General features: G+C 37.1%; 1 protein-coding gene across 1 annotated transcript in view; it reads right to left on the minus strand.

Moving 5' to 3' along the window:
- The window catches only part of LOC145693329 (protein 60A-like), a 484,174-nt gene extending 472,918 nt beyond the window's left edge, over window positions 1–11,256 (minus strand). Inside the window, exon 1 of the mRNA XM_081769218.1 lies at window positions 10,778–11,256. Coding sequence (XP_081625344.1) covers window positions 10,778–11,159 — 382 coding nt within the window. The 5' untranslated portion in view covers window positions 11,160–11,256. The remainder of the gene's footprint in view (window positions 1–10,777) is intronic.
- Window positions 11,257–12,311: the final 1,055 nt, after the last annotated feature.

Below are 12,311 nucleotides of genomic sequence, written 5' to 3' on the forward strand. Positions count from 1 at the left end.
TTCGAATATTACTATAAACTGTAGATCCATGTCTCTACATAGTCTCGCTCCTAAGAAGGGACGTTAAACCATAATAAACAAAGAAACAAGCAAACAAACGAGAACAAGAAGGGTTTCCTGTACGTCTACCACGTCTCCCTGAATGAGAGAAATAATAATAATTTCTTGGAGACAGGTACCAGACACGTTGTCTAGTGCCTAGCCTGCTGGATTACGAATTGGAAATGGAGAGATGTGCGGGTTGAAACCCCTTCTGACGGGTTTCTTAGGGGTTTTGTCAGTTATACCAGGCGCATGTCATGATGTTGTCTACATAATAGGCTCTGGCCGACACCTTTCCTCATCCTTCTCCCTCCCCTATCCCGTCCTGTACCATAAATGCTTAAAGAACATAAATAAATTCAACAAAATTCAAGTAAGTGTTAACGTATGCTGCTTTGTAATAAAGTCCTGGGTTCAATTTTCCATGGGAATACAATTGGTTCGGAGCTCACGTTAAACTCTAGGTCTTACGTCCTTGGGACGTCATCATCATCCGATTAATGGCAATAAAAATATCAATTCACTCGGCTCAGGTTTTTTCAGGTCAGAAACTGCTTTCGGGAAGAACACTGAAATATTAAGATTATCAATATTGAAAAACAACTTTTGTTGATATATTCTTGACTACTACTGCTTTATAATATAGCAATGCATTTTGTTGTTAGAAATATGGCGAAGCATTTTAAATTTTGTGTATTTTTGACAGATAGCATGGCTCCGGGATATAAAAGAAAATTTTTCCGCTATTCGGAATTTGATATGCAGTGCGCTTTAGAAGCTGTAAGAACAAAACAACTTTCAGTTATGTTTGCTCCAACAACAGAATCAGAGAGGCCTTTAATTATTCTGAGAAAGGAAGCGTCTATTCCAGAATTTGTGACATCAAATGAGAAGAAAGGAAACACATCAACTACACTGAATGAAACTGAACCTATGAAGGATATTCGGCAAGAAGCTTTGCTTTCTATACCAGAAGCCCAGCAAGAAACAATGGACATTGAAAGCGATGCTGTTACTGGACCAAGTGAATCAAGTCAGAAGAATATCACAACACCTAAAACTATTAGACCAATATATATAACGCCAACTTTTAAAAAGCATCTGTTCTGGTCTAAGAGTCCAGTCAAAAAGCCTAAGAAGAAGGTAGAGAAGATACCGTTTGCAATTAGCTCAGAAGAACATCGCCGCGCACTGACTGCAAAACAAGAAGAACAGAAAAACTAGAGGAGGAAAAGAAACGCAAAAGGGATGCAAGAACAGCAAAAAAGAGCAACAAACTGAAAAATCCAAAGAAACGATCGAAGAAGACGACCACTGCTGTTATAGAAGAACATCAAAATGAAGAAAATGTAATTGACTACGGCGATGGAGCCATATATGCAGGATGTGGAGTGATAATAAACGATTTTGCTTTGGAAAGTGAGGATAAACCAGTGGATTGCGGTCAATGTGATAAATGGTTCCATCTTTGGTGTACCGATTTATCTGGCTATGCATGGGAAGAACTTGCAGATAAGCTGTTCCTGTGCGCAGATTGTACCATATAAATGATTTGAATAAACAATCAGGAATTTACTGTTATTATATTGTAATATCCTATGTGATGTCGTAAATAAGCAGTTCCACGCTTCAATGTTTACAAACAACACCACATGGTTCAGCAAGAGGATCTCCCACCAGAGGGACCTATAATCACATGCAGACGACGGCTTCTAGCCCCTCCCATGGAGCAGAAGACGACATCGGAGCAGCAGCGCCACCGCCACCCAAAAGGACCCTATAAATTGGATGGACGAAGGCAACTCGACACCAGTTTTCTGGTGACCCTCCTACTGTCTGCTTCGGGACTTTAGTAGTAACCTATCCCAGGGCCTCTAGTCTGCTACGGGACTACGCCTATCCTTTCTCCTGGCTTTGCCTGCTTCGGGGCTCTGTCTGGGAATCCAAACCTCAGCCACTTTGCCTGCTTCGGGGCTCTGTTGGCCATCTAACCTACCCACTGCTTGCTTCGGAGCTTTGGGAACCTAATTCCACTCCACTTTGCCTGCTTCGGGGCTCTGTTGGAGATCCTGTCTGCGACCTTACGGTCAAAGACTACCTTTCACTTACCCTTTTAAAGTAGAGAACAAATTGTATAGTATTTTGTACAAATACTCTTATATAGTGGATTTTTATAATAAAAACTGGTAGTGGGAGTCGATTCCGGACACTCGTTTTATTAACTGCTCTACCTTTTCCTTATATGAGACGAAATTACATAAAGTTTTACAATATGGAAAGATAAGTAACTCAAAAGAGAAACCTAACACGGGAGAGAAACCTTATCATATATGAGACGATAACTCGACGTGCTGAAGTAACAAAGGAGAGAAATCTTATCATATATGAGAAGATAACTCGATGTGCTCAAGTAACAAAGGAGAGAAACCGTATCATATATGAGAAGATAACTCGATGTGCTCAAGTAACAAAGGAGAGAAACCGTATCATATATGAGAAGATAACTCGATGTCAGGGCCGGATTTAGCATTTTGGCGCCCCTAGGCCCAATAATTTTTCCGCCCCCTAGTCTGGTTAAAGTTACTTTCCTAAAAACCTTTATTAAAAAATTATATCAGGCCTATATGTTAATTGCTTAAACACCACTCCACGATGCAATTTTATCTTTAACTTTACCAACAATTATTTGTTCCAATGAACTTCAAAATCAGAATGCTTTATTAGCCTGATTTTTTAAAATCAATTCAAAAAGTATGTTAAGTTATGGCTATTTATTTTTATTTCTAGATATTTTTTTTATTTTTTTCTCTCGGCCTTGCGCCCCCTGGGAGCTTGCGCCCATAGGCCCGGGCCTACTGGGCCTATTGGGAAATCCGGCCCTGCTCGATGTGCTCAAGTAACAAAGGAGAGAAACCGTATCATATATGAGAAGATAACTCGATGTGCTCAAGTAACAAAGGAAATAAACCTTATTATATATGAGAAGATAACTCGATGTGCTCAAGTAACAAAGGAGAGAAACCGTATCATATATGAGAAGATAACTCGATGTACTCAAGTAACATAGGAGAGAAGCCTTATCACATATGAGAAGATAACTCGATGTGCTCAAGTGACACAGGAGAGAAACCTAAAACCGGAGAGAAACATATTTCACGCAGGAGAAAAGTGAACACTTAGGATTTTCTAAATTATTAGAGACTCGTACTTTGTTTAGGATTTGTAAAACCGTAATATAAGTGATAAGATAACGTGTGCATATAACGCAGGAGAGAAGTCTTGTTTCACGTGGAAGTTCTATTTAATATTCAAATCCATTATTCCAAATAGAGTAGCTATGTATCAAATCCTAATAGCGTGATTCTTTCCTTTATAATCACTAAGGAGAAAACCTTAATGAAAATTAAACAAAATCTATATAATCGTTTTGTCAAGTTCAAATCTCGCGAATAATACTATTTCTAAATATCACCTAAGGCAATCAATTACTTCTACGTGATAGAAACATTAGAAATTGCGCGCGGTCGACTAATAGCATGAATGCGGTCGACTACTGAGCGATGATGGTCGACAAGTGGAAATTTTGATGAGTTTTAGTAAAATGTATTTTTATATCACTGCAAAATTTTAAAAGTGAGCAGTTAACAAACGGTATGGTACAAAAGAAGCCAAATAAAACAAATAATTCACTTTTGCCAAATCCTATGAAATCATCACGCTTTATAAGTGCTTAGAGGTAAGATTTTTTTTTCAGCGGTCGACTGTTGGCGAACTCACCCTATGTTATTATATAATTACTTCTCGTCTATATAATTGCATCCACACACCAGCCTATATTGAAATTATTTATATGAAATGAAATTACATAAATAATATAATGAATGTTTAAAATGATGATAAAAGAAAGCTGAAGGCTGTGGATAACTAGCCAAATTCTACTGCATCATTAAGCCAATTTTTGTAGCATCTGGATACTTTTTTCTGTGTTCACTGACAATCTGCAATATGTATTGTTTCTCTTTTTCGTCCTTTGTTAAAATGTTCCCGTATTCTTGTATCAGTTTCACACTCTCTCTGCAACATCATTCACCACCACAATGTTTTTCAATATATTCAACCCACGTTGAAAGTTCACATCTTTCCAAGTAGATGGGCATGTGCATTTCTTTCTTTACTTTATGGTTTAACTCAAATAAGGGAAACTATTCAACAATCTTATAAATCTGCAGCCCATACGAAGATATAAACTCACAGAATATTAAGTTTTATTGCTTCAGAGCTTTTATTTTCCATAGTTGATAATTATTACATGTTCAGAGATAAGTGTAAAATAAAGGCAGACGTCTGTTTGTCGTCAAAAACTATCTCAAAATGATATATCATACGAGGTCATTTCTATTTGAAATGTTGTGCCCGAATCCAAGATGGTGGACGTAAAGATATGCCTCATCTCGGTCACTATTCAGTATCAGGTATGGATCTACTTCTACAACCTCTATCCAAGATATGATTCCTTTCCCGCAGCCATTTTTAAGTTACAAGAATTTATTACAAACTTTTGCCATATACTATACATTGTAAATGCATTCAGATGTTTAGGTCGCTTGGGGGTCGTTAAATATTCTTCGATTGAGTCCATTTTTTTCACAGATTAATTTGCTCCGACATGGAACCAATTTAGGGGTTGGGAGAAAAAAGAAATTCGGAAATCGAAAATTAAGGACCACCCTAATATATATAACTTTTATAAGGTAAGGTAGAGTAAAAACGGATTCAAAATTTAACGAAATTCGTACTGGAAAAAAATATTTTTGATCCTCCGTATTGCAGCAAAACTACGAAAATTGATGCAAAAGAAAACTAGAAAGTTAGGAATCACTTCTTTTGCTGGGACAGAGAAAATAGATACAGATAGCTCGAATTACCTATATACTTATATAATATGTATGTCCATGTTTCGCAAGTAATTTTCAATCAATATAAAATATCAACGTAATGAACGCATGATTAGTTTTCTCTAATAAAGATCACATGCATCGCTGAGAGCTCAGGAATAAGCTTAATCTATGTTACGGCACTGGATATATGCTTATGTAATAAATTACGACCTTATGAACTTGTATAAGAAACAGAATGTACTTAAAGTGAGACGCGTACTATACGAAACATCGGACTTTGAATCTAACTTGTTTGGTGATCCAACCAAAGACCACAGACAGCAAAGATGAGTTCTGTAGCTTCCACCACAAGCTTAAGGAAGTGCCTGTTTTAAAGTGTCAATTAAGCACTGAGATGTGAAACGGTAATAAAGCATTGGATCAATTTGAAACAAAATATATTGTAGTAATAATTTACTCTATTTGTTAAAATAATAAACGTTATATTCTGTTTTTAAAATGACAGTCAAAGCAGAATGTATTGGATAATAACTGAGAAATTGTAAAATTTCAATTTCGGTACGATTAAATACATTCGTGTTGCTATGTGTTGCGTTATCCGTTAGGAGGTATTGAACAAATCTGTTTCAAAGGGAGGAAATAAACTACTGTATAGTACTGGAGTTAATTTAATAATTTTAATTGTATAGGCAGTACTGAGGCTATATGAGACAAAGTCTATTATTGAAAGTGAAATATGGGTTACTATTAGGGTTTTATCCCAGGTATGTTATAGTCACACTGATGATTGAACCTGGAACACACGCATGGAAAGCATTAGCGTTAGCAAATTAGCTACGAAGAGGTACATCATACCATAATTCTAAGTCAAGAATGAAGGCAAAAAATAAGAAGCGAAAACGACAGACTGTACGATAATAATACTTTCACAAATTTAATTTCACACTATTTATTTCGAGACTTTCGAGACGAGACCGAGACTTGGCCTTCGAGATCGAGACTGAGATCGAGACAAGCATCTGTTGATTGGGACGAGACCGAGACAGAGACGGCAATTTTTGACTCGAGACGAGATCGAGACCGAGACTGCTACTTATCTACCGAGCCGAGATCGAGACTGTACAAAGTCTCGTCTCGTCTCGTCTCGATACCATCCCTAAACGGAATAGCTCCTTGACACCTGTACTGCGGGACGGAGACAAGCTGGCTGCGGCTTAATTATTATCTGGGGAACATTCACGTAAGCATCCATGTGTCTAGTGGAGCTCGAGCAAGGCACCATAACAGCCGAGGCGTATCGCACACTGCTTGCAGACTACGTACACCCCTTCATGACGACCATGTTTCCTAACGGTAGTGGCATTTTTCGACAAGATAATGCACCATGTCACAAGGCCAGGAGTGTGATGGGGTGATTCGAGGAACGCAGGAGCGAGTTCCAAGTGATGTGCTGGCCCCCCAACTCGCCGGATCTGAACCCAATCGAACACATCTGGGATGTGATTGAACGTGACGTCAGGGCGCATCGCCCCATCCCCGGAATTTACGGGAATTATGTGACCTGTGTGTGTATATGTGGTGTCAACTCTCTCCAGCGACCTACCAAGGATCATTGCGTACATGCCAAGACGTGTTGCTGTTGTTATCCGTGCCAAAGGTCGACATACTGACAATTAGGTAGGTAATCATAATGGTCTGGCTGATGTGTGCGTATATTTTAACTCGTATATTTTGTCTCGAGTCGAGTCGAGACAGAGACTGTCGAGTCGAGACTCGAGTTGAGACAGAAACATATTTTCGAGTCGAGACAACGTTTTCTCGAGATAAGTCGAGACAGGCTTACATCTTGACTCGTGCGCATCCCTAAATGCGATATATCTTGAAATGCATGTGTCAACATCCTTGTGAAAATGTATTTTCACCCCCATTGTTATAGCTTTCGGAGAAAATTAGAAGCATTCTTGAGAGTTCTGAAACACTCTTAACTAATAGTGGTTGGTTGATTAGTGTTTAGCGTACGTTAACCCCCTCATTGTGCAGCGAAGCTATATGAGACTTGGACCTATAGCTTAACATGGGATCGAAATTACGTAAGCTCCCACAGGGAATTGAACTCGAGCCTTCCGCGTCAAGGATCAGTACGATAACCATATAGCCACGAGAGAGGTCAAGGGGGCATGGTCATGGTGGCTTTGTGGTAGACCGTTCACCTCTGGTGCATGGGGTTCCTGGTTCAATTACAGCACGCATTAAGTGAGTTTTGTGATGGACAAATACCGCGTGCGTGGATTTTCTCGGGGTTCTCACATTTCCTCCCACTTCATTCCACCGTTATAATCCATCTCACTATCACCGTCTTCCTTAGCTCCGGTGCATAGTTGTGGAACATACTTGGAACATACATACTGATACATTGTAAAAACTGATAGGGACCTCAATGTGTTAATAAAAACATAACATATCAAAGAAACATAATTTACAACTATTGCTCCAAATTTAGTATTCCCATTTTAAGAGTATGTGTCAGAAATCTTGAGGAAGGGCTGTTAAGAATATGAGATGAAAATAAATATTAGAAAGACAAAAGCCATAGTGATTGGAACGAAGGGGTCGGTGTCAAATAAGAAGTCGGAGGGAGAAAATAGGAGAGGTGACTAGTTTTCAATACCTGGGTAGTATTATTAGTGATGATATGAAGTGGCAACGTGAAATAAAAAAAAAGGGGATAAGAATGACTTACTTTCATTCGTTTTTGGGTTTCCGGAAGAAGCCTTTAGGAGGAAGAAAACATTATTTTGTGGGACCTTGAATAAAGAGTTGAAAAGATTAAGAAAATGCTTTCTTGTGGAGTACTGTGCTGTATGGGGCAGAAACATGGACATTGCGTAAAAATGGTGAAAAACGACTGGAAGCTTTCGAAATGTGTCTGTGGAGAAGAATGAAGAGAATTAGCTGGATCAAGCGGAAAATGAATGAAAGGGTGTTAGATATGATGAGAGAGAAAAGAACAATTTTAGATATTAAGAAGAGAAAGAAAAACTGATTGGGACATTGACTACGAAGGAACTGTATCATGAGGGACGTACTAGAAGGAATGGTGGCAGGAAAGAGAGGGAGAGGGCGAAAGAGACTACAATTAATGGACGATATCAAAACAGAGAAATCGTACGTGTAGACGTAGAGGTTAGCGGAAGACCGTAGAGCATGGAAGCTTCTCAGTTGCAGCAAGTGACCTGCCAATAATAGCAGAATACCTATAATGATGATGATAATAACAGTTTAGTTTCACTAACATAATATCAGGAACGAAAATTACTGGGCTTTGGTATTTATGAAGTTAACAATTTTAACTTTATGGAGTTTATGATTCCTAAACTACTATTTTTCTGAATTGCAATGTATGTGTTGAATATATTGCTTGTGTTTCAGGTTAGAAATTATATCATTAATGGGGGAAAATATTATTTCATTTTTAAGCATACTAACACGAAGATATTACTTTTAAAAAAGAATTATATGAAATATAATTCTGATTTATAAGAACCAGATGAATGATTCTTTGATATCCATATATGACATATCAACTGCCTGATATGCATATATTGGTATTATTTATGCTATGAATATATACTTCACAAACATTAATTAAAAGAGAACATTTTCAGAAAATTCGACACACGATATTTCATATATTAAAATTTAGTTTCCTCCTTCAGAATCCCATTAGTTCCACAGGAAGCAAAATTCAACTTAAAACACTCGAATATGTTCAAAGAAACATCCTTTAAGGGGACAGACTACTAAATATTTTTCAAAAGCTAACAATTTTTCTTTTGCCCATTTTTTGTAAGTGAAAAGAGATAATGAAATGTAACTTACCTCAATAAGAAATAATGCTATTCCACGCTCGAAAATACAAATCGGAAGAAATGAAATGAAATGAAATCTTTGAGTTTTACGTCCCGCGGTTATGCCGGTTAGGCTAAAGAAGATGGTGAAGATGATAAATGAATGAAATGGTGGAATGAAGAAAGTGGGAGGAAACGGGAGAACCCCGAGAAAACCCACGCACACGGTATTTGTCCACCACAAAGTTTACTTGGCGGGGGCTGGGATCGAACCCGGAGCCCCAAGCACCAGAGGTGAACACTCTACCACTGAGCCACCGTGGCCCGCACAAATCGGAAGAGTTTTCAGTGTTGCTATCCACAGAAATTACGGTGTGACCAGACTTTGAATTACCCAAAAATCTAGATTAAGAAAGCGACAAGAAAAATGAACTCAACGGTAATTGATGACTTATCAAGCTTTGTTCCTTGTTATCTACTTTTTAAATAATATTTGTATTTATTTTGTAATAACTTATTTATTTTGTAATAATTTGTATAAGTTATTACAAAATAAATACAAATATTATTTAAAAAGTAAATAACAAGGAACATAGCCAGCATTATAAGTCATCAGTTACCGTTGAGTTCATTTTTCTAGTTGCTGCTTTAACCTAGATTTTTGGGTAATTCAAATTCTGGTCACACCGTAATTTCTATGGATGGCAACATTGAAAACTCTTCCGATTTGTTTTTTCGGGCTTAGAATAGCATTATCTATTATTGTGGTAAATTACGTTTCATTATCTCTTTTCACTTACGAAAAACGGGCAAAAGAAAAATTGTTAGCTTTTGAAAAATATTTAGTAGTATGTCCCCTTAATTATGCAACCTCCCTTACTTGCCCTGGAAAATAATGCCATGGGTGGCTACTCTTTTTAAACAAGACTGTACTTGAAAGTGTATAAAACTATATTTTTTGATATACCTAATTTCAGAATCATATTTCTCGTACTTGTATATTTCATATTTCTACAGTTCAGGATTTTTCACAACAGACTCAGAAGGCTGCATGTTCCCCACGCCTGATCTATCTATATATATAAAAGAGAACGTACAAATCCTTTGTGAACTCATCACGCTAATACGGCTGAACCGATTTCTTTCATTTTTGGGGGGTTGTTAGGATTTGGACCCTAGATGGTTTTTATCATATCACTTTAATTTTTAATTACCAGTGTCTTGAGATAATGGACCATTCAAGTCTCCATAGTTCATCATAGGTAAAAATAAACGTATGTATATGCAACCCGCATGAGCACGTGACTCGGCGGGTTAACATAAATGACAGGCGCTTGCAATTTGAAAGCGAAAAAGTAAAAATTATCTAAGTAACAAAGTTTATTGCGTTCCGGGGTGACCGCAGCGAAGCGGGGTGAACGCTGCTAGTACACACACATATATATATATATATATATATATATATATATATATATATATATATATATATATATATATATATATATTCAATAGCTATAGGCCTATATATTTGGATTATTTTATTTAGAGTATTATATTTTAAACATTGGTACTGATATAGAATTTAGTGTTCTATTATCAAAAGAAGTTTTCAATCGTCGACGTTTCACCAAAACTCATTGTATCCTTATTTCTTCATTCATTCTTTTTATCATAATTAGCTCTTAAAAAGTCCTACAGAAAAGTTCTGTATTCTCATTAATTATGTTGTAATATATGATAATAGATAAGTGGTTAAAGCAAAAATATAATTAATAATTAATGATTTGGTGGATAATTTATTACACACGTCTTTAGTACGTGTGGTATCAGGTTCAATTCCCAGTAGAGGACAGATGTGGTTCGAATTGCATACTCAAGCGTAGCTCTCCATCTTGCATAAGTTCGGACGTTAAGCTCCAAACAAACAATATAAAATTGCACTTGTTTGATTGCCTTACATATTATCATAAAAAACAGTTTTTCTCTTACCGTGATTAACGAAGGTCATGATTAGGTCACTTCCACGAATAGCAACGAGGTCACTAGCACTGAAGTTAAACTCGTTTTTGGTTTTGAACTTCGGCAAATACTCATCTTCTCCGTGAATTGATTCATAAATATCCAACAGAAATTGTGGCGCTGAGTAATTCACACCATGAACATCAGGTCGAGGAGGATCATGGAGACCTAATAGATTTAATATTTCTTGTTGCATTTCCCTCTTCTCTGTACGGGTAAGTAATCTATGTCTGATCGTTCGATCTATACCATTATCAATATATAGTCCAGACGGTGTAGCGACAGATAGAGGTAAATAATTAATATAATATAGCACTATAAGCAGGATTAGTACCGTGAAATACAAACCCATTATGTACGTATATATATAAAGATCTATAATATTGTATTACGTGTTCCGAAATGTATGGAAGAATGTCTTCTATAGTTCTGCTTAGAACATGTAAAAGACTCAAGTTTCTGTCGTTTACTGGTTGATGCCTAACCTTCCATTACACCGTAAATTTTCCAGGAACTTAATCCGAACAAAGCAACGTTGTTCTCTCCAGTCAAACAACTTTCCTTCTCTTACACTTATAATTGCAACCATGAAATCACGAAAAAATCGGAGTTCATGGCCATTTCTTAAAGAGAGAAAGAGTGAGTACTGCACAGTGCACAGAGGAACATTATTTTTATTCGGTACATTCTTGGTTATGTGTTTATTCTCCTAAAGCAGTACTCTAATCATTTGTATTACAAAATAAAGGGATATTATGTCAATAAGCTAACTTCGTGATATTATAGGAAGTGGGAGCACATTATATGGGAGGAATAATAATTGACTCATACACGTGAATATCTACGTAAAAAGCTATATTTACCCAGTTCTTTTACAGTACGAGTATTATCCTTAAAAGTCGGAACGCTAAGAGAGGATCGAAAAGACCCGAAAACTCATAAATGTTATTTTTTATGTATACTAACTATAACGGTTGTATACAAAGCAGTGGCATTTTTCCTAAGTTTATTAACAGAGTAAAAGACAGTTTTAATGCTTCAATGTAGTTGCCCAGTATGTCTGCGACCTTGTTCCCTATACACCATAGGTGCGTCCATATTTGCCGATGTCTCGCAGTGACTACCCTATAGTACAAATGATGACATATCTTGTGTCGTAATACTTTCCGCTAAGTGATTGTTTAACCTTGACAAACAAAGCGTAATCACACGGACACATACCCAAGGATAAGGCAGGTTTTCGAGTACCTTCACCCCACTTACAAAGGATTTTGCTTAATGTTAGCGGTGAAACACTTGCAACCTCCGCTGATCTAGTGATCAGTGCGTGAGCCTTTAGTGCACGTGTTCCCGTATTCGATTCTCAGTTGGATAGCACTGAACACATTACGATGATTTTAGATTTTATTTTACTCTGCAGATCCACATATTATATAGCCTCGATTATCAAAAGGGGTACTAAACTTCCAACAAACAAACTGTGTGACACCTGACATTCTCATGC

The sequence above is a fragment of the Thermobia domestica genome, chromosome 8 (genome assembly GCF_964235325.1).
Source record: "Thermobia domestica chromosome 8, izTheDome1.hap1.1, whole genome shotgun sequence".
In the NCBI taxonomy this organism is placed as follows: domain Eukaryota; kingdom Metazoa; phylum Arthropoda; class Insecta; order Zygentoma; family Lepismatidae; genus Thermobia; species Thermobia domestica.